Below are 20,984 nucleotides of genomic sequence, written 5' to 3'. Positions count from 1 at the left end.
TGAGAGAAAATTATGTAGAATATAGATTCACCCCCCTCCCTTCCCCCTAGTATTTCTTGATTCCCAATAGAAGCAACCTTAGAAAGCAAATAAACTACCTCAAACATGTTTGCAAAAGTTTATGGTTAAGAGAATGGAAGTCGAATAATTAAATGGAAAAGGAGGCCACAAAATTTATAAATTTACAAGGAAATATACATTGGAGTAGTATCAACAACATGAGTCAGCAGAGTACACTAGAAATTTAGATTGGGGAATTATGTATGAAAATGAAGAAATTTCCTAAGAGGTGGTATACCGAGGTGAGGAAGATTTTCAACAACAAAAATTAGTTGACCGTGCAAGAAATTACATCAATAGGGAAAGTAGAACATTGCATAATAAATTAATGAAACCTAGAGGATGAAGGGTAGTAGAAGCACTCTAGCAAATACAAAATGCAAAGAAAACATATTTAGGAAGGAAATTCAACATCTTAACACAATTTTCTAAAGATGTTTATGAAAGTGAGCCAAATGGACCACGATAAAACTACGTTTGGGATCTAGGAAGAGAAGAAATTACAATAGATGTCCCCACAATTTAAAAAATGTTAGACGATAAAGGTAGTAGGAGATGAAGTGATTCATGAACAAGAGTTCCTGAATTGTTTTTACCTTGATAGTCTAATGCATCAACATTTCTCAAATTAACAAGATCTAGGGGGTCTTGCCACCTTTACTAAATTCATTGAGTTCCCTTAAATTAAGTCAAACTATTGTAATTAAAGATAGGGATTGGGTTTTCTATTCTAGATATATATTTATTAAAGAAACATTAATTATCCCCCCATGGACATGTAATATATTATTTGGTAAATTTGTTAAGGAGGTAAAGGTTTCAGACTCATATTGATATCTTCCTTGTACATAATATTATATCCACTTTTAGTGGATCTAAAAAAACATCATTGTTGCATATAATTGGTCTTTGCAATTAACATTGAGCAGAGAATAGAGAAGAGGATAGGAAACAACTAAAAGAGGCTAAGGGACGAAGAGAGGTCCTAGAGTAAGAGTCGAGATGAGCAATAAATCTTGATCAATCCATGGACCAAGGAACTAGACTATGTTAGAATGACCAATTGAATCAATATAGATTTTTAATTTCTATTTCTATGTGGTCTTTGAGTATGTTGAAATTGCATGAGTTAAATTTAGAATGATAATTCGTGTGATATTTCATTGAATAATCATGAAGGTAGTTTGTGGAGGTGCTAAGAATTTGAATTTTCATTTATTTTAGCTTGATATTTAGTTCCGATTCGGTTCCATCATCATTGTTTTGACGTTGGGTGAGTTAATAGATCACTGATACAACACTATTATATAAGTGCATTCCATATGGCATAGAATCAAGTGTTGATTATGCTGAGAAGAATAAATTGATTTTCTAGATCCTGGGATCCATTGTCGTCACTAATAAATAGAAAAATTAATGCCACCCCATTAGAAAAATTAATATGACCACATTAATTCTCAATGAAGTGGTCACATCTCTTCAATGCTATGACATAAGGTAAAAGGGCATGGAATATAGAGTTAAATTCTCCATAGGGATATCTAGGTTGAATGGATTATCTAAATATTTGGTTCAATCAATGAAAATATGATAGAAATGTGATAAAGTTGGCTATTACAGAAGAGACTGTAAGTCAAATATTAAGTAGAGCAAGGGATCCAATTATACATATTTAACTGAAGGAAAAACATCAAATGAAGGAGGGGGTGTGTAATTAACTTTGATGACTACATAATTAGATCATGACGCATCATTAGTTGACTGAAGAACATCAACATAGGGAACTTTTTGGTTGAAAAAGGGTATCAAAAGAAATAAAAAATGTACCAATAAAATCAAATTTAAACAAAATAATATGACTTAAGATGGTGATGTCATCTTTGTTGGGATCACCTTGAAAGCATGTCATCTAAGGCCTTTGAATTTCCCTTCTTTTGCTCTATCCCTAAATGGAATTGTTATAGAAACCCCATCTAGTTGTAATTCCCGATATAGTGTAGTTTACTCTCGGTCTGTAGGTACTATACTGACTAGTGATTTGTGTGTATTACTATCTCCCTTCTAATTAAATAGTGTTTCCACTTATTCGCAACTTATGCAAGGGCATAGAGCTCCTTGTCAAATGTATGGTGGTTGAGAACCACCCCATGAAATACGTCAGAGTGGTAGCATATGTTCCTTCCTCCTTGCATCAATATCTCTCCCATAGCATACTTACTCATATCTCTCTCTACTTAGAAGGGTTACTACAAGTTCTCTCCCATAGCATACTTATTCATATCTCCCTCTCCTTAGAAGGGTTACTACAAGTTCTCTCCCATAGCATACTTACTCATTTCTCTCTCTCCTTAGAAGGGTTACTACAAGTTTATTATTGTCAGAACTAGTGCTTGACTAATCTTCTTCTTTAACACGTCAAAGGAACTTGGTTGACCCTTCCCCTAGTGGAAAATATTGGTAGTTGTTGTTATGACGTGGAGTGGTGTTACTACCCTTCCCCTAGTGGAAAATCTTCCTAGTTGTTGTTATGACATGTAGTGGTGTTACTACTATTGAAAATGAAGCTATGAAATTTTATAGGTATTATGCTATCCCAATGAAACTACCAATCTCATAAATATTAGTAGGCACCATCCAGTTATTACACACCCCACATCCACCAAATATTGTTGTGCAAACTCACACTTCTTGAAATTTCATCATTGTTTCATCATTCATTGAAATTAGCAACAATCTCTATCATGTCAACAAATTAATGTAACTAAGCATATTTTAAAATTAAAATGAAAAGATTATTTTTAAATATATTTAACCTATCTAAACTGATAAGAATAAAATTAAATGTACAACCAATTTTGGGTGACTCTGGAAACCAACCTAAATAATTTCCAACTCAAGAGATCTTTATTGATGTTTGATAAATAGCCAATAAAAATCTGCTTTATATTCACAGCCAAAAGAAAATTACAAAAGCATATAAAATTTTAAAACTCTATTTTAAAGAGAAACCTTCATTAAAAAGTTTAATTGACAGACTCGAATGCTGGTCAAATTTATACCATGCAAGTTCTTAGATCCAGTGGGTAACGGTATTTGGGGTCTGGGGTTTACCGGAGATTCAACTGCGGACCGTGGGGGGATTCTCGGGCAGGAACTAACAGCCATGCTAACTGGCGACTACAAATTCCCGGGACACTTCGAGTTGCCCGTCCGTGATTCCCCGTGTTGAGTTAATCCGCAATAGTTGCGATGAATGTTAAAATTTTGAGGTGACAACCCTCTAAACCCAGAAAGTTTCGTGTCTTCCCAGACTTCTGAAGGTCATTTTAGTTTGAAGTTTAAAGTTTTTCGCGTGTTTTGGAGGCGTGGAATTTAGTCCCGAGAGCCGTGCTACGTGGGCAGCTTATTGCAGACTACAATGTCCATTAAATTCCGGAGTCGTTTAAGATACCGAGATTTCCACGTTTTTGATGAAATTCTTGGACGTCTGTATAAATATATAGTGGAGTTTTATGTCCTCAAAGGTATTGTTTCATTTCACTTCACTTTATTATACGCCAGCGTTTGTTAAAGATCTGCTGCTGCTGACACGCAGTGTTCGAATTTCTGGACGATTTCAGTCGCTGAGCTCTTTTTTTGGTTAACTTTATTGCCTGTATCGTCTGCGGAGTCTTTCAATTTTACGAAAAATGAATAGGAATGATTGGATAAACGGTTATCTTGAGGCAATACTAGATGCTGGCGCCGGATTTACAGATCCCGAGACTCGACCTTCTCTTACGGTTCGTGATGGCGGAGGTTTTAATCCGACAACGTACTTTGTGGAGCAAGTCGTTACTGGTTTCGATGAATCCGCTCTCCATCGGACATGGAAAAAGGTCAAATACTCCACTCCTGACATCCTCTGATACTACTAATAATAATAAAGGTCCATGTACTCATACATAGTAAAAGAAAGAAGATACCACCTTCGTCTTAAAAGATAATCCAAAGTAATGAGGCTTTCGTTAGGATTTTGAAGTTTAAAATTTTGAAATATCTATATCATTCACGTCTTCTTCCATGGAAATAGTCATGGAACTACCTTCTGGCTTCGTCGTTTTCAGGTGGTGGCGATGGGGAACTCCCTGGAACGTAACAAAAGGCTCCAAAATATGTGCTGGAGGATATGGCACCTGACACGTCGACAGAAACAGATCGAGTGGGACGATGCGCAGAGGCTGGCCAAGAGGCGTATCCAGCGGGAGGAAGGATGGAAAGACTCGGCGGAGGACATGTGTGAGGATGAAAAAGCTGAAGTTGCCACCCGCACCGAAACGCCGAAGGGAACTTCGCGGAACTTCTCCGACTTGCAGGTCTTGTCTAATGAAAATAAGGGAAAGCGCCTGTACATTGTGCTCATAAGGTACTTTTCACGTACCCTACATTTTATTTCCGTTGTTGTCATCGTTTTCTTTCTTTTGATTACGGGACTTTCTGGACTGGATACAAAGAATATTCTTCTACGACAACTGCATATTTTCCTTTTATATTCTGTAACAGTGTTGTGATCCACGATTCAATATTTAGGTCGCACGCAGGCAACCGCCATGAAATATCTATATTCTATATGAAACCGATTTCAAGGTCAACGTTATTAGTATTTTCACTTTTGTGGAGGTGGAAATTAGTATTTTCACATGGGAAACCGACATCAAGTCGAACATTGTAGCTAACATGCTGTCCCAGGTAGACATTTTTGCTTTATAATCCTGAAGTGACAGTGGGTACCAGGGATGGAATTTGAAGATGTTTACCTTTACAACAAAAATTTACGATAAACATTCCAACTCAGTAATTAGGATTTTCATGGTGAAAATTACCTTCACACCAAAAATTTATATGTTTCGATAAACTTTCTAAATCAGTAATTAGGATTTTCATGGTGGACATTACAGGTTCCAGAGAAGTGCCCTCTAATAGAATTTGATGAGCAATGCTTCTATTAGATGAGCCATGCCAGTCACAAATGACTTGCTCGTCATATATAATTAAAAAAATTGCGAATCCTTTGAATATTTTTTTGGAATCCTTTGAATATCTTTTTGGTTAAAATTGTGAAGAAAGATTAAAATTTGTTAAAATGGTGAAGAAAGATTAAAAAAAAAAAATGCAAAAACTATCAAATTTGATAGGTAAATTTATTTTGAAATTCCAACTCTCATGAATGACTTTTTGAAACTTCAGACAGCCTACTTGCTACTACATGGTTTTGACATAAAGTTATCAGGGTGCAAATCGCTACGACCTTGCCTAACCAGGCAAGCCTTTCTGCTTTTGAGGAAAGCCTTTCTCCCAAAAATTGTGGGCGATAAAATTTTATAAGAAACCGTACAAACACAAACAACGGGAAAGAAAGCCTTGTTCATGAAACCCTAGCAAGTTCTATCATTACCATTATTCCAAGAAACCGTGTTTGAAAAACCACTCCAACCTACTTTTTATGGTTCACCATATAGTTTTGTCGTTATAGTAGGCGCATGAAAGAGATTTAAATCGCTTTCGGACTGGAATCCCTGGTTAGCACCAAATTTATTTATGGCATGGAAGTGGCTAGTTGGCCAACTCTTACGAGGTAAAGCATAACCATACAACTTTGTAAAAAGATATTCGACTAGCAAAACAAGAGGTAGCGAACCAAAATGCTCAGGAAGTTTTTCTTCAACGTCTATCCATGAAAATAGGGCAAGTCGATCGAGCGCTAGGTTCTCAAAGTTAAAGGACCGTATGATTTATAATTTCCTTGCATGATGTCAGTTTTGTGTAATATGAAATCTGCGAGATTTTGTTCGTAGAATAAGAAGTGTTGTCAATTTTAGAAGACTTCTATGTTAAACAAACAAGGTAACAATCGGATCGATACCTCAATATTCCTCGAATAATTAACACTTCTACCGGATGCAAAGTGGTGTTTTCATGTAACACTTCGGGGTGGGAAAGGGCATGTTTGCGATAGTAAAAAACACGAGTCTCATGGGACTTTATAATAAGAAGGGTGTTGTAAAAAACATGAGTCTCATGGGATCTTTATAATAAGAAGCATATTTGCCATAGTAACAAGGAGCCACTTCCGTGGCAGTAGTCCCTGCCGGGGTCTGCAGGGACAATACAATACAAACGCTTAAAGCTGTCCTGATTCATGTGAAGAACAACACGAGTTGTAAGGTAGGATGAAAATGGAGGATGTATTTATCGCATACCCATCAGCTGGTAGTATGATCTGTACATTGCAGCTGTCCCATCTATTACCATCAGCCTTCCATTTGCATGCTTTAAGCCTGAACTATTTAAATTTTTATCCAAAGTGTATGGAATGCCCTCAGTCTTGTTCGTTTCAACAAGTAAAGGACCTCCTGTAGATTCCCCATCACAGGTTGGTCCACAGCTTTCTAGAGATTCCTGATTGTCTGATTCTTCAAAGATTTCCTGGAAAATAAAATTAAAGAAAACACAAATTTTGAGAGGCATTGCAATATAATATTACATTTAAATCACAAGAAGAACTGGATGGCAGTAAAAGGAAAATATTACATTTAAATCACAAGAAGAACTGGATGGCAGTAAAAGGAAAATAATTTTCAGTTAAGGCATTCTTCTGTCCATAAAAGACCGCAGTTCATCACTGTAGCATAACCACTTCGAAAGGTAGTATTATCAATTACCTTGAGGTTTGCACTAGCTGAGAAACACTGGCCCTGAACACGTAGAGGTAAATGAAAAGCAGTGGTTGATTTTTGCCTGCCAAGTACCTGAAGAGAAGAACCTCCCAGCTTTGGCAATGATCTTCACAAATGACAGATGTACTGATGTGAAACCCAGGAGGATGTCATTCTCCCAGCATCAGCAGCACATACTGCTTTAGATTATTCCATTAATAGAATGCATGCCCATTTAGAGAGTAGCTGAGTTATTGTTTGCCTCGACAAAAGAGTTTTGCCAAGGCCTGATCTTGGAATAAAAGCTGATAGAGGGATATAGTTAAGCAGTGACCATATGTTTATTTTTGATACTTAAAGAGTTTAATATACAGGCTGCATACTAAACCCATTTGTCTTCTGTTGCCTGTTATTTTATGGCCTTGTAAATGCACATCGCATAATCCCAAGAAATGGCCTTGTAAATGCACATCGCATAATCCCAAGAAGTGCTTCCAATTGCAACCAAAAGAAACTTAAATATCTTATTTATAGAGCAATTTCACTTTGCAGTCTGCACATATAAAATACCAACAAAAATCATAATATATATCAGAGAAAAATAGGTTAGTTTAATGAAGTGACAAAATACGAACTGTTGGCCATCTCCAAGGACTCACAATTTGATCTGCCTGTCAGAGTATGTACCTGTTTAACAACACAAGCTTGGTCATAACAGACTTGAATTTCAGGGTTAGAATCCAAGCATTAAGACGTCCATTAAGATAACATCATTCTCTCAAAGTGCGCTCCTTTAATGGCTCCATAGGAAATGAACTAACGGTTGCTTGAGGAAAACTCAGAGGAAGCAGCTGGAGCCTGAAACATAATAAAACCATTTAAGCATCAGAGCTCATTTGCAGCAAGGCTGAATCATTGAATTGACTTGAACGAAAACAGTGTCTAGGCTGTTAGAATATTTAAAGTCAGTTTGACATGTTAATAGTTTAATATTGTCCACATGATTCTGTATGCACACAGATTTACCACCCATGGTTTTATTAGGTCAGCGAGTTGTTTGTTATGTAAGCAGCCCTGCCCAAACTAGTATACATCTGAGCTCTTGAATTGTAAAATATAATCAATTGAGTACTGAAACAGATTGTATTATTTGGGCATGTCTCTTTCTGTTTAGCGTGCATATTATTTTATGGTAAACCCTAAAATCTAGCATGGTATCAGAACCATGCTATAAGGTGTGTGACAGGTCTCCTCTATCACTATTTAGTATTTTGTAAGCAGATGAATTCGAGGGCAAATTTTATTAGATAGTTGAAAGTGGTGAGTTGTGCAAGTGCTACTGTATACATGACATGCAACCATACGGAGAAAAGGCAAATGCAAAAGTTACACCATCTTAGTAAATAGTTGCAGCAAAGGCATACTTTACAGACTGCTAGCAAATCACATGAAACAGAAAGCCTTGTTGACTAGCAGTGACAATCTGTGTGAGCTTTGGCAAAGAAGATTTGGTCAACGGAACTATGGATCCTTGCCTCTTCTGAAGGATATGTTGGTTGGATTTTCTGATTTCAAGGTGGAGAGGATACAAGTGTGCAAGGAAATGTGAATTCAGCAAGCATGCCAAGGCTGTTTTCCCAAGCGGTGATTACCGATCAAGAGGGATCTTTGATCTAATTCATTCAGATCTCTGTGGACCCATGCCATCATCATTATTGACAGGCAATCTCTATGATGTTACTTTCATAGATGATTCTTCCAAGAAAACCTGGGTATATTTAATGAATACCAAGACTGAGATCTTTAACAGGTTCTGAGAGTTTAAAGCTCTTGTTGAGAACCACACATGTAGGAAGATCAAGGTACCAATAACAGACAGTATTCCTCCAATGGTTTTGATTCTTTTCGCAGAGAAGCAGGAGAAAAAGGGAATTTATGGCGTCTTACAACCCACAGTAGAATGGGGTTGCAGAAAGAAAGAACAGGTCCACAGTAGAAACTGCTAAGTCCATAGTTCATTACATAAATCTGCCTATGTTTCTTTGGGCAGAAGCACATTGTACGGCAATCTGCATACTAAATAGGTGTCCTCACCAAGTGTTGAAGGACAAGACTCCAGGAGAAGCTTTTACAGGAGAAAAACCTTATGTTTCTCATTTCAAAGTGTTTGGGAGTCCAATCTACATTCATGTTCCAGGGGTGAAGAGGACAAAGCTTGGACCCTCTATTTTGAATGGTATTCTACCTGGCTATAATGAGTTTTCTACGACTTACAAGATATATGTTTCACCTAAGAGGAAGATACTAGTGAGTTGAGATTTGAAGGTTGATGAAGATGCATGGTCTTCAGGGTCACAGGGACCTCCAGCAAAGGTTAAAGAGGTAGAAACAGCTGTTGTCCTGATTGCTGAGCAACAATCAGCAAGAGAAGATTCAGATCAGCCAAGTTCTAGTACAGATACAGAGATAGTTTTACCTTCAAGGATTGTTAGGAAGCCGTGGTGGCTTACCAAGTCATTGCAAGAGGTAGAGGAGCAAATTGGTGCTCCAAATACGTCTTTTCCAGTAAGTCATCCTCCGCCGAAATTTCTGAGTTATCTTACACGGATGTCTTCCATCATTGATGCAGAGCCTTCAAGTGATGAGAAAGCAGCAGGATGCCATGGTGGAGGACAAAGTCATATGATGCATGGGAGATCGTGCCTAGACCATAAAGGAAATCATTTGTTTATTCCAGGTGGTTGTACAATGTGATGCATGCAGCTAATGGCACCATAGAGAAGTACAAGGCTCAAATCACTTCGGTAAATAATCCGGTAATGGATGAAAAAGTTTGACACGTGTTTCTTACCACAGACACGTTATCAACTGCATGAACCAAGATGGTCAAATGGGGGCCGTTCATCTGACTACGTGTGGAAGTTTTCCATTAATGTTTTATTTGGATAAGTTTCAGCGAGAACCCGGACGCCCGATTTTCATCTCCCTGCTCATCAATAAACTCTGTTAATGTTCGTTGAATGTTGAATTGTCCCGAATCTTAATTACATTCTTCCTAGAACAGAAGCCGCCGCTGTCTGTCCGTTAAAGAGAAGACCGAGAAGCGTCTGAGAGTGCGACCGTTATATTGACGGAAATACTGTCAACAAAGGCGAGTCCGTTGGCTGATTAGGTAGGTATGTTGTGCGTTATTTCCGAAATTTGTTCTCTGTGAATGGATGAATTTAGCAGGACCAGGATCAATGGATAGATCAACCATCTAAACTAGCTAGTATGAGTATTATATTTGGTTCAACTCTATTTGGGGTGTTAAATGGTATTGTTAGAGATCTCTTGATCCCAAACGAGAATCAAAATCTTAAATTTGTTTACCGTAAATTTGGCTCAATTCTCTTTGGGGTGTTAAAATGGTTTTGTTTTTGAGATCTGTTGATCCCAAATGAGCAATCAAAATCCTAAATTTGTTTAATTGGTGTTGTTAATGTTTACCAAATGTATAAGGTTAAGGTTCAAATATTTAGAAGGTATTGATAATATTAAGGGTATTGTATTGGGATATGTTGATCCCAAATGAGCAATCAAAATCCTAAATTTGTAATAAAAAGTATAAGGTTCAAATTACTTGAGAAGGTATTGTTAATGTTTAACAAAGTTGCAAAGGGCGTTAAATAAACGGATTTATTTTTGGGATGTAAGGGATTTGTACATCCCAGTGAGTAATTAAAAGCCTCTATTTATTATTTTTTAATCCCTCTAGGTGATTAACTGCATTTAATAAAATTTTCGGCCCTATGGGTGCTTCATAGATTATATCTATGATTATAGATAAATAATGATCCATCTTAAATCTAAACCTCACCCCAAATTTGTTAATACAGAAACAGAGGGAAAATCTGCCAAATCTGGTAATACAGAGACAGACCTCAAGTCTGCTAAATCTGTTATGCACCCAAAGGTATCAATTTTTGGAGGCGCCATACCCAAAATCCCAACGTATAGGGCCACACCATAGAACCATTTCAATTTTCAACACAGTTTCAGATTCCTGAGCCACAACATAGAACCATTTTAACACAGTTTCAGAATATAGAACCATTTCAACACACCGTTTCAGATTCCTGAGCCACAACATAGTACCATTTTAACACGCAGTTTCAGATTCCTCTAGATGCAGGAGTTCTTGGCGCATTAGATTTAAAGATTAAAATAAATTGATGCTAGTTTGTATTTTTTGTTAGTACCATTTTAACAGGCAGTTTCAGATTCCTCTAGATGCAGGAGTTCTTGGCGCATTAGATTTAAAGATTAAAATAAATTGATGCTAGTTTGTATTTTTTGGTGCCATGCTACACACCATCGCATATTCAGATACACAAAATGGAGCCACAAGAAATTCATCTAATGATATAGTGACACATACCTCGTAACAGTGAGAATGCCAAAGCTTCTGCTCTTCTTCAGGGAGAGCCTCAAACAAACGCTCTGATATGATATACTCCACACCTGAAAAACCCAACAAAGATTTGTGCCCAAATTTAACATCCATAGCTTAAATTCAAGATGTTATCATTACTAACATGAGGATCAACTGCAACTAAAACTTCAGGAAAAAAAACATGGGCTTTCCCCAACTTTCCTATGAGACGTGCATCGCTGGCATCTGAATCATACACAACACACTGCAAGAAATCCTCATTCACCGTGGCCACATAATGGTGTGTTTCAATCTGTCTGGTCATATCGTGTCCATATATTGCCCAAGTGCACACATGTTGTACACAAATTGCACAAATTGCGTTAATAAAAAGCAAAGGCCAGAAAGAAAAGGCAGAGAAACCAGTTACTACCGGACGGAATTCAACATCACACCAGGGTTGTATTTGTGTTTTTTTGAAACTCACCTGACTTTTGAACGCAATAGCCTTCCATGACTTCTGGACGCAATAGCCTTCCTTGCTCGTGCCTCCATTACTATCAGGTATCTTAGCCTGCCCAGCCTTCCCTGCTCCTATCCCCATTACAACCTGTCTCCATTACCAACAGGTCTCTTAGCCTGCCCATCTCAAAACAAAAACAAAAAGCTTACACGCGGAGGCAGAGGACTGTCAAAAATACACGTGGAGGCAGAGGAATGTCAAGAAGTAACATGTAGCATCGATGGCATCAGCGCCCGGGCTAAACAAAACTACTTTGGATAAACAAAACAAAACTTTGGATATAAATAAGTTGCAACATTCCTCGACCTTGGATAAATATACCTTGTCATACTATTTCTATATTGGGATATGCGAAGCCGGCAATAAGAGGTCGATTTCTTTCCAGTGAAAAACTTTGGTTAAAATTTGGAAGGATAACGATTGCAATTCTAAAACTTTGGCTAAACGGTGAGAAAACTTAAAAAAAAAAAGAAGTCAACGATGAATTAATGAGGGTCAATGATCTACCGATCGCTATAGTCCTGCTGAAGGCAGGGACTAATAATAAGAAGCATGTTGTAAAAAACACGAGTCTCATGGGATCTTTATAGAGGGTTTTGAGCTAGCTATCTTTAATTCTAATATTTTTATAATGCTATGTTTGTGCTATTATTATAATGATGGCATGTTTATCACACCGTACTAGCCCAATGGCATTAACAATTCTGGTTGATATGACACTCATATTCATATATCAAAATATTTATCAATGTTGTATTAAATGATTGATTATGTATATGAAATTGTAAATGATTATTAATAATATTAATAATATTGGTAATGTTAATATTAATATAGTTTATTATAATATTAATATGAATATTGTAAATATGAGAACTAATTTTTATTAGCTTTTGGGTGAAACTAGGCGTTGGTGTATTTCTCTAAAATATTTTGGGATTAAAGAATCTATCTTTTTGCGACACTGAGGGAGTTGAAGATGAAAAACATTTTCTTTTGGATTTCTCAACACTTAATCAAATAAGTTTGAACATTTTCCATGCTACCAACCTTCTTGACTTGTTAAATCATCAAAACTATAGTGATCTCATAACACTTCTCTCTCTTCTTTTTGACGATGACTCATATTATACTTTGCTAGTAGCCCATATTATTCTTTGGTGGTTTAGCTATTTTAACTAAAATAACTATAACTAAACAATATTATCTACTATAAAATATAATAAATATAAAATTGACCAATTTAAATGGTAATAAACTATTAATAATATATTAAAACAAATAAATATAACTATTATTATTATATAATTAACTTTATTAATAATATTAATATTATTGGTTAAACAGTATTATATTATAGTATATTAAACCTTATTCACAAATCTCGACATTAGGCTAGTTTGAATGAAATAAGTTTTTGAATAAACTGAAGGTAGCCTTTGTGGTTATTGTCATGAAAGGAATGAACTAGGATTGGATTATTCTAATTATTGCATCTCTACTGTCAAGGTAGTTCACGTAAAATATGAAACAGTGGGAAAATTTAGAATACCAGTATAACTAGAAGGTGCAGCTTGATAAACTAGCCATGTTCTCATTGCTGCTCTTCGAAGCTACTTTTATATCCACTCCAGACAACATTGAACTCATACAAGAAAATAATGAAAATGTTTGGATCTTTAACAGCTGTGGATACTAAGATTGATACATAAGATACTACTTATGATTGATTTAGGAAGCTTCAGTCGCTTCTTTTTCATGCAATATGGAAGGTATATCGTTCTTTAAAAAAAAAGACAGAGAATTGTAAAGGGTACTGGTTTTCATTTTAGCTGGAAGCTATCTTTATAAAATTTCTTAGCAGTAGCATCACTGGGTGCAAAGGAGGCGTAACTTAACTTCTATAGTATGTATCAATTGGTGCAGTTATATGCGTAGCACAGTATATATCTAAGAACATAATTTCAATGGTGATGGGCCTGGTTTTTTACTAGCTCCGTCGAACTAGTATTTGGCTTTCCTGACAACCTTGCTGCTGGAACACATGTTGCCAGCCATGTAAAATTCAAGTTCATAAACTGACAATTATCTTGAAGGTTGGTCATGTTATTTATCATTAATTGAAAATGTATTGGATTAAGAACTTCCTCTCTCCTTGAGGTGGAACTTTGTGCCAGTATGGTGATTGGTTGTGATCTCTCTCTGCATAAATCACAGCCGAGTGCTCATACTATGCCCAGAAATATTAGGAGCTCAAATAGCCTTGAAAACTATAGCATATGAATAAAACTTAGAGTTCTGGTTAAGTCTCCTTTTAGTTTTTGGTGAGAGTAATCATTGTGATTCCATCTTCAAAGGTCATCCCAGTTTCCCTCCATCTCCAAAACAGTGGAGGATAAAGAGGAGTAAGAGGGGTTAGATGTTTGTGCAACTCTAAGCTTAAGCATGTTTATCCCAATTCTGGTTGGGGCCATAAATATGCCGACAAGGCCTTGGATTTCTTATCATTACGCTCTCGTTGTTTGATGCCATTGAAATGTGTTCTCCTCTAGTTTGTAGTGTGTAAAAGACAGGAGGCTTGATAGAGAGCGTCTCCTCTCTTGCCCCATGCCACTTGTAAAACGCTTTTCAATATTTGAATTTTTTTCCTCTTAATGAACACAATTTGAATTTGCAATTTGAGTTTGAAATAAAAAAAGCCTACGTATCTGCTACTTCCCGGAAGCAATTTGTTGAAGCTTCTCCAAGATAATTCTTTCTACTCTCTTCTAATTGGGTCATTTTATAGTTTTTCGTTGCAGTTAACAACAAATGAATACATTAGAGATGCTCCAAAGCTTATTTAAGGCCTCTTCAGGGTTTACTCATATCAACCTATGCATAATTTATGCATAATTTATCCCTTATTAAATGTGGATGGTGTAGCTAGAAATGGAATTTGTTCTAGCCCAACAGCTTTAGCACTTCTCATGTTTAATTTTAATGCTCCAATTATTGGTTACAGGAATTTTTTGTGCTTGGAAACGAACGGATATCATTAACTTACTAAGATTACAGAACTATTTATCTTCAACTAAAAGCATACTGTCAGTTTGTTAATTGTACCAAAAATAATTGAACCCTTTCACTATATTAAGATGACAGATGAAAATTCGTTAGTTAATATTAAATCAGAACTAGAAGCACTTATTAATTCCTTCATTGCTTTTTTTGGGGAATTATTTTATATATTTCTCTTGTTCTGTGCAGCTTGCATGGTTTAGTAAGAGGAGAAAACATGGAATTGGGTAGAGATTCTGATACAGGCGGGCAGGTATGTATTTTATTATTCTACCTGCAGTGAGACTGTATTTTCCCATGTTGCATATGCTTTGAAATTTGGCTTTTCGAAGATTTTTGTTCTCTCAGATAGAAAAATATTTGTGCAATGAATGTGTCTGCAGAGGAAATGCAATTTTGAATGGTCAATAAGAATTGATTTTCAACAGTCTTACTGATTGCTTCATATTTCGTATTGTTCAGGTTAAATATGTTGTAGAACTTGCAAGAGCATTGTCAACAATGCCTGGTGTATACCGTGTCGATTTACTCACACGCCAGTTTTCCTCTCCAGATGTCGATTTGAGCTATGGAGAGCCAACAGAAATGTTGTCTTCAGGAACTTTTGATGTTGATGGGCATGGTGGTGGGGAAAGCAGTGGTGCATATATCATAAGAATCCCTTGTGGTCCACGAGATCAATATATTCGCAAGGAATTATTGTGGCCTTACATTCAAGAATTTGTAGACGGGGCATTACGTCACATTCTGAACATGTCCAAAGCACTTGGGGATCAAACGGGTAAAGGTGATCCCGTTTGGCCTTATGTTATTCATGGACATTATGCGGATGCAGGTGATATTGCAGCAGTCTTGTCAGGAGCTCTGAATGTTCCGATGGTTATGACTGGTCACTCCCTTGGTAGAAATAAACTTGAGCAGCTTTTGGAGCAAGGTAGGCAGTCAAAACAGGACATCAATGCAACTTACAAAATAATGCGCCGTATTGAAGCAGAAGAACGATCTTTGGATGCTGCAGAGCTTGTAATTACGAGTACAGAGCAGGAAATTGTAGGGCAATGGGGCCTCTATGATGGTTTTGATGTCAGACTTGAAAAGATTTTGAGAGCCCGTGCAAAGCGAAAAGTGAGTTGTCATGGTCGTTACCTGCCCCGAATGGTGGTGAGTTACGTTTGTCAAGCACTTACGTAAATTTATTCGGTCATAATTCCAAATGGGTTGGCATTGGCCTGAGTTGCACTAGGAGGATTTGTGCAGACAGAGCCGTTCCAAATTTTAGTATGTAACAGGAAAAAAGTATATATGGAAATGCTACATAATGAAACATGGTATCTATGGATAATATTTTTCAGTTTTTAGCTTGGAAGGAAGCTTAGTCAAGTCTTTTATTTAACTTTTCTGAAATTGGTGATATGATATTTTCTAGAAAGAGAGACTGCTGAGCTGCTTCTTTTCCAGGTTATACCTCCCGGTATGGACTTCAGCAATGTAGTCGTTGCAGACCAAGAGCCCACAGAAGCTGATGGAGACCTTGCAAGTTTGATCAATGGTGATGGTAACCCATCTCCTAGAGCCTTGCCACGCATATGGTCCGAGGTAAATCATTCTTATCAGTCCAATACGCGTCAGCTGACATTTCCTGATTTCATAGCTAGCTTTGCTCCACCAGTATATGTCATCTTGACCTGCATTCTAATTATGTTTTGGCCACAGGTGATGCGTTTTTTCACAAATCCGCACAAACCCATGATTCTTGCTTTATCTAGACCTGATCCCAAAAAAAATCTCACTACTCTGGTTAAAGCGTTTGGAGAATGTCGGCAATTAAAAGTGCTGGCAAATTTGGTCAGAAACTTTACTTTTGAGCTTATCTAATGACTTTGGTTTTTACGTTGGCATCAATATCTTGTGCAGCATGCACATGCAAAAATGTCAATATTTCACATATTGTCTACAAAATCATAAACAAACTACACATAAAATTGTTAATGCAGACACTCGTTATGGGAAACAGAGATGATATAGATGAAATGTCGGGAGGTAATGCAGCTGTTCTAACAACTGTTTTGAAGCTGATAGATAAGTATGACTTGTATGGACATGTTGCTTACCCAAAGCATCACAAGCAATCAGACGTTCCAGAGATTTACCGACTCGCTGCAAAAACAAAGGTGCTTTTGTTTCCAGAGACTCTATTTTAGTTATGGAAGAAACTACCTACCATAAATAGAGTAAATTATTTGTAGTATTAAATTAATTTTTGTTTCTTAACAGGGTGTGTTTATTAATCCAGCTCTGGTGGAACCTTTTGGTCTCACTCTCATTGAGGTATAGAAATTCTCTAAGCAACATTTTAGTACCTAAGCGTATGTTGTTTTTGCGAACGTTTATTTATTGATTTTGGCCCAGTGTCTGTTCAGATTTTTCCTGGGGGACTTTATAAGTTACATTCAACTTGAATTCATTTGTACAAAATTTGCTGTGTAACTGGCAGGCAGCTGCGCATGGTTTACCGATGGTAGCTACAAAGAATGGAGGACCTGTGGACATACACACTGTACAGTATTTTATATCCTAAACCAATTTGGATATTTGGTGTCTTGCAATTAATACTTGTACGATGGCAAAAAGAATTAGGGAAATATTGGATGGTGCGGTTTCCGACCAATATTATGAGTTTCTACCTAGTTAATTGGGTTCTGGCAATAATTTTGAGGAGCAAACTAAGTTTCCAGGAATTTTTATTAGTTTCAAATCTGATGTTTAAACATGTTGCAAAAGAGCGAAACTCTAAATAAAATTTCTGTTTCTGAAACATTTTGCAGACTTTGAACAACGGACTATTGGTTGATCCCCATGATCAGAATGCCATAGCAAATGCTTTGCTGAAAGTCATAGGAGACAAAAACCTATGGAATGAATGTCGCCGTAATGGGTTGAGAAACATTCACCTTTTCTCGTGGCCTGAACATTGCAGAAAATATTTGTCTCGGGTAGCTGTATGCAGGATGAGGCATCCTCAGTGGCAGACTGTCAATGTAATGGATTCTACTATGAACGAGGAATCGATGGGTGATTCCTTGAACGACTTGTCTCTTCGGTTTTCTGTCGATGGCGAGAAATATTCCGTCAATGGCTCTCTGGATAGTTCTACCGAAGTTGACAAACTTCTGGCATCAAAGGGCGACCCGGAACTTATTTTGGATAAACTGAAAAGGGTGCCGCTATCTTTTAACATTGAAGAAACTGAACCTAAGCCAAGGGCTCCAGCGAGTAACCTGATTGTCTCAAACAAGTATCCTGCACTGAGAAATAAGAAGAAGCTTTTTGTTATAGCTGTGGACTGCTATGATGACAGTGGCAATGTTTCTCCCCATATGTTGGAAATAATTCAGGAGATAATCAAAGCTGTGCGTTCTAATGCAACAACAGCAAGATTTTCGGGTCTTGTACTATCAACTGCATTAACAGTTGATGAGACTCTGGGGATGTTGAACTCTGGCAATATACTGCCTCATGAATTTGATGCTTTAATTTGTAGCAGTGGGAGTGAACTTTACTATTCAGCGATTCCTGCTTATCCGGATGATGGATCAAATAAGAAACTGTGCCCCGATCCAGATTATGAGTCCCACATTGACTATCGTTGGGGTGGGGAAGGCTTGAGGAAAACAATGTCCATATTAACTGCCCCTGAAAGAGATGGCCAACGAAAACAGGAGCGTGTTATTTTTGAGGATGCAGAGCGTAGTATTGCGCATTGCTTAGCATATGTTGTGAAGGATTCAATAAGGGTATGTAACTTAAAATCCTATTCGAAGCAGGTTATTTATATTATTACTGATTAGGGTTAAGTAAGGTCAAAATTAAAATCCTCTTCGAAGCAGGTTATTATTATTACTGGTTAGGGTTAAGGTCAAAATTCTGAACAGACATGTTATGCCATACACTTGTCATTTTTTCCAAAGACAATCATCAATGGTAAACGGTATTTGTTTTTGGCTTCCCTCCTTTTTATCGAATCTCTCTTTCTCCACTAAGTGGGTTTGTGCTTTTAGGTTCGGAAGGTGGATGAATTTCGTCAAATGTTAAGAATGCGGGGTCTCAGATGTCGCCCGATATTTTGTCGAAATTCCACGCAATTACATGTGATTCCGCTTCTCGCTTCCCGGTCACAAGCTTTGAGGTATGCTTATACATTTTTCCATTGTGGTGGTTTGAGAATTATGCCATTAGGAATAGAAAGGCTCATGTCTATAGAAATATAAAGTAGCATGATACAGTGATATGGGTTTAATAGTAAGTTTTGTTGGGTGAAACCCATAAGATGGAGGTTCAAATCTCATTGAGTATATGGTCTGTTGTGTCCTGGTTAGAAGAGTACGCTACCCACTAGTCTAGTCTCTTGTTGAGGCATAAGTTAATTGCTATTGTGTGAGGCTTGCAGGCTATTGCACCTAGCCTAGGTTTATAGTGGCAGTAGTTGGATTTGATCCTAAACAGCCAGTTACCAATTATCCTAGATTAAAAAAAGAATATGAAGTAGCATGGTTTACTGAATCATACATGTGAGTTTATATTTATATGGCTTAGATGGAGTCTATATTGTAATTGGATTTGGGTGGGAAGAATTTTAATTTTTCAAGAATAAAAAATTGTTTCGATGATCTTGATTTGAAATGTTTGAAATATTTTTTTGAAAGTCACAATCCGATTAATTAGATTAAAGATTTGAGAAATGAAAAATCATGGTTTTCAATTTCAAAATCCAACTAATTAGATTGACGGTTAAAAAAAAATATTCTTTTCAGTGTCAAAAATAAAAATAACAAATTAAATGAAAATATTATTCTTTCACCCATGTTAAGGGGTTGCTTGAAGTTTCTTCTGGGATGATCCTTATCTGTAAATTTGTTTGCCGGTGATCTAGATTTGTACAATCTTTTTTCATATAATTCTATGCAATCACTCTTTAGTATACATTTAATCACCAATAAAACGAAATGTTCTCCTGACTTGTTCGTTGTAAAGTGCTTATCATAAACTTTTCCAATAAAAAATGCTAAGCATTATAAAGGTACTTTTAATATTTTAAAAGCTTTTTGAAAAATGATCGTCTCTCGTCAGCTTGATTGGACATGTGGGAAATGTTAAAACTTCTAAATCCTTACTTCTCATTGAAAATGAGAAGTAAATAGAGTGTGTAATCTTATTATTGAAAATTTGAATTATCTCTTTGTTGTCCCCTTTTCCTCATCATTTTCTATGACCATCGTGTATTCATGACTGTCACATTGTGTGAGAGAACCTGGTAAAGGTTGCATGTTTTTCTATTATATTATCATATGCCTTGATGTTTTATGTTTTATGAAGTATACATAGATGTCTTTTTGGAGAAGTTCTTAGTTCTTCCACTAACAAGGTAATTATTGGTAATATAGGTATTTATTTGTTCGATGGGGCTTGGACATAGCAGACATGCATGTTTTTGTGGGAGAAACTGGCGATACAGATTACGAAGAAATGCTAATGGGCTCACACAAAACCATAATTTTGAACGGTGCAGTGGATTGTGGTTGTGAGAAACTACTACGAGGTAGTGGTGGTTATCAGAGAGAAGACATTCTCCCTTCTGAAAGCCCAAATATAGTTTCTACAAAAACCGGTTACAATTGTGAAGCAATTCTAAATGAGATTAAGAAATTTAGACATAGATAGGAGATAGTTGAGCCTCTCCATGAAAGAGCACTTGTAAGGGAATTATATTCCATAGAATAGAGTTTGGATAATACATTATTATTTCATATATTCATATAACATTTATATATTTATGTCATTGCTTGTAATGGAGAAATTTGTTCTCAAATAATAAGAAAATGGCACAAGCACAAAAACTAATATGTAAAGGCTTCAGATGTATATAATTGAGGAAACTTAATTTCAGGCAATGATCTTTCTATTGAAATTATGTAATAATGTTTTTGAATATTTTCTCAATCAAGTTTTTAGGTTTTCATTTCTATATCAAATAAAATTTCGGATTGATATTATGTAATAATGGTTTTGAAGTTTTGCTAAATAAAGGTTTCAGGTTTTGTTTTATACATTATAAGAAGGATCGAAGGTTTTCCAACTAGAGGTTTCACTATATAGAAAGTGGTGAAAAGTTAGGTGTTGAAATATTTCACTATATAGCAAGTTAGTTATTGAGAGCTTTCATTGTTTAACAAGT

General features: G+C 36.5%; 1 protein-coding gene and 1 long non-coding RNA gene across 2 annotated transcripts; one reads left to right on the top strand and one right to left on the bottom strand.

Moving 5' to 3' along the window:
• The first annotated feature begins 3,749 nt into the window (after positions 1-3,749).
• On the top strand, positions 3,750-20,470 carry LOC149266169 (putative sucrose-phosphate synthase 2). The gene is made up of 12 exons (XM_089407376.1): positions 3,750-3,938; positions 4,167-4,465; positions 14,942-15,005; positions 15,215-15,913; positions 16,211-16,348; positions 16,466-16,597; positions 16,747-16,923; positions 17,027-17,080; positions 17,247-17,309; positions 17,578-18,546; positions 18,811-18,938; positions 20,194-20,470. The coding sequence occupies exons 1-12, from the start codon at positions 3,750-3,752 to the stop codon at positions 20,468-20,470; spliced, it is 3,189 nt and encodes a 1,062-aa protein (XP_089263502.1).
• LOC149266170 (uncharacterized) lies at positions 6,351-7,600 on the bottom strand. Its single transcript, XR_016252488.1, has 3 exons — positions 7,443-7,600; positions 6,762-7,308; positions 6,351-6,525 (listed from the first exon to the last, which is right to left on the bottom strand). It is a non-coding gene; the product is annotated as an uncharacterized LOC149266170 (long non-coding RNA).
• Positions 20,471-20,984: the final 514 nt, after the last annotated feature.

The sequence above is a fragment of the Pinus tabuliformis genome, chromosome 6 (genome assembly GCF_031772625.1).
Source record: "Pinus tabuliformis cultivar Carrire ecotype Pingquan chromosome 6, CPIR1, whole genome shotgun sequence".
NCBI classification, from domain to species: domain Eukaryota; kingdom Viridiplantae; phylum Streptophyta; class Pinopsida; order Pinales; family Pinaceae; genus Pinus; species Pinus tabuliformis.
Note: the sequence above shows the minus strand (reverse complement) of the source record. Positions and strands in the feature narration are given on the sequence as shown.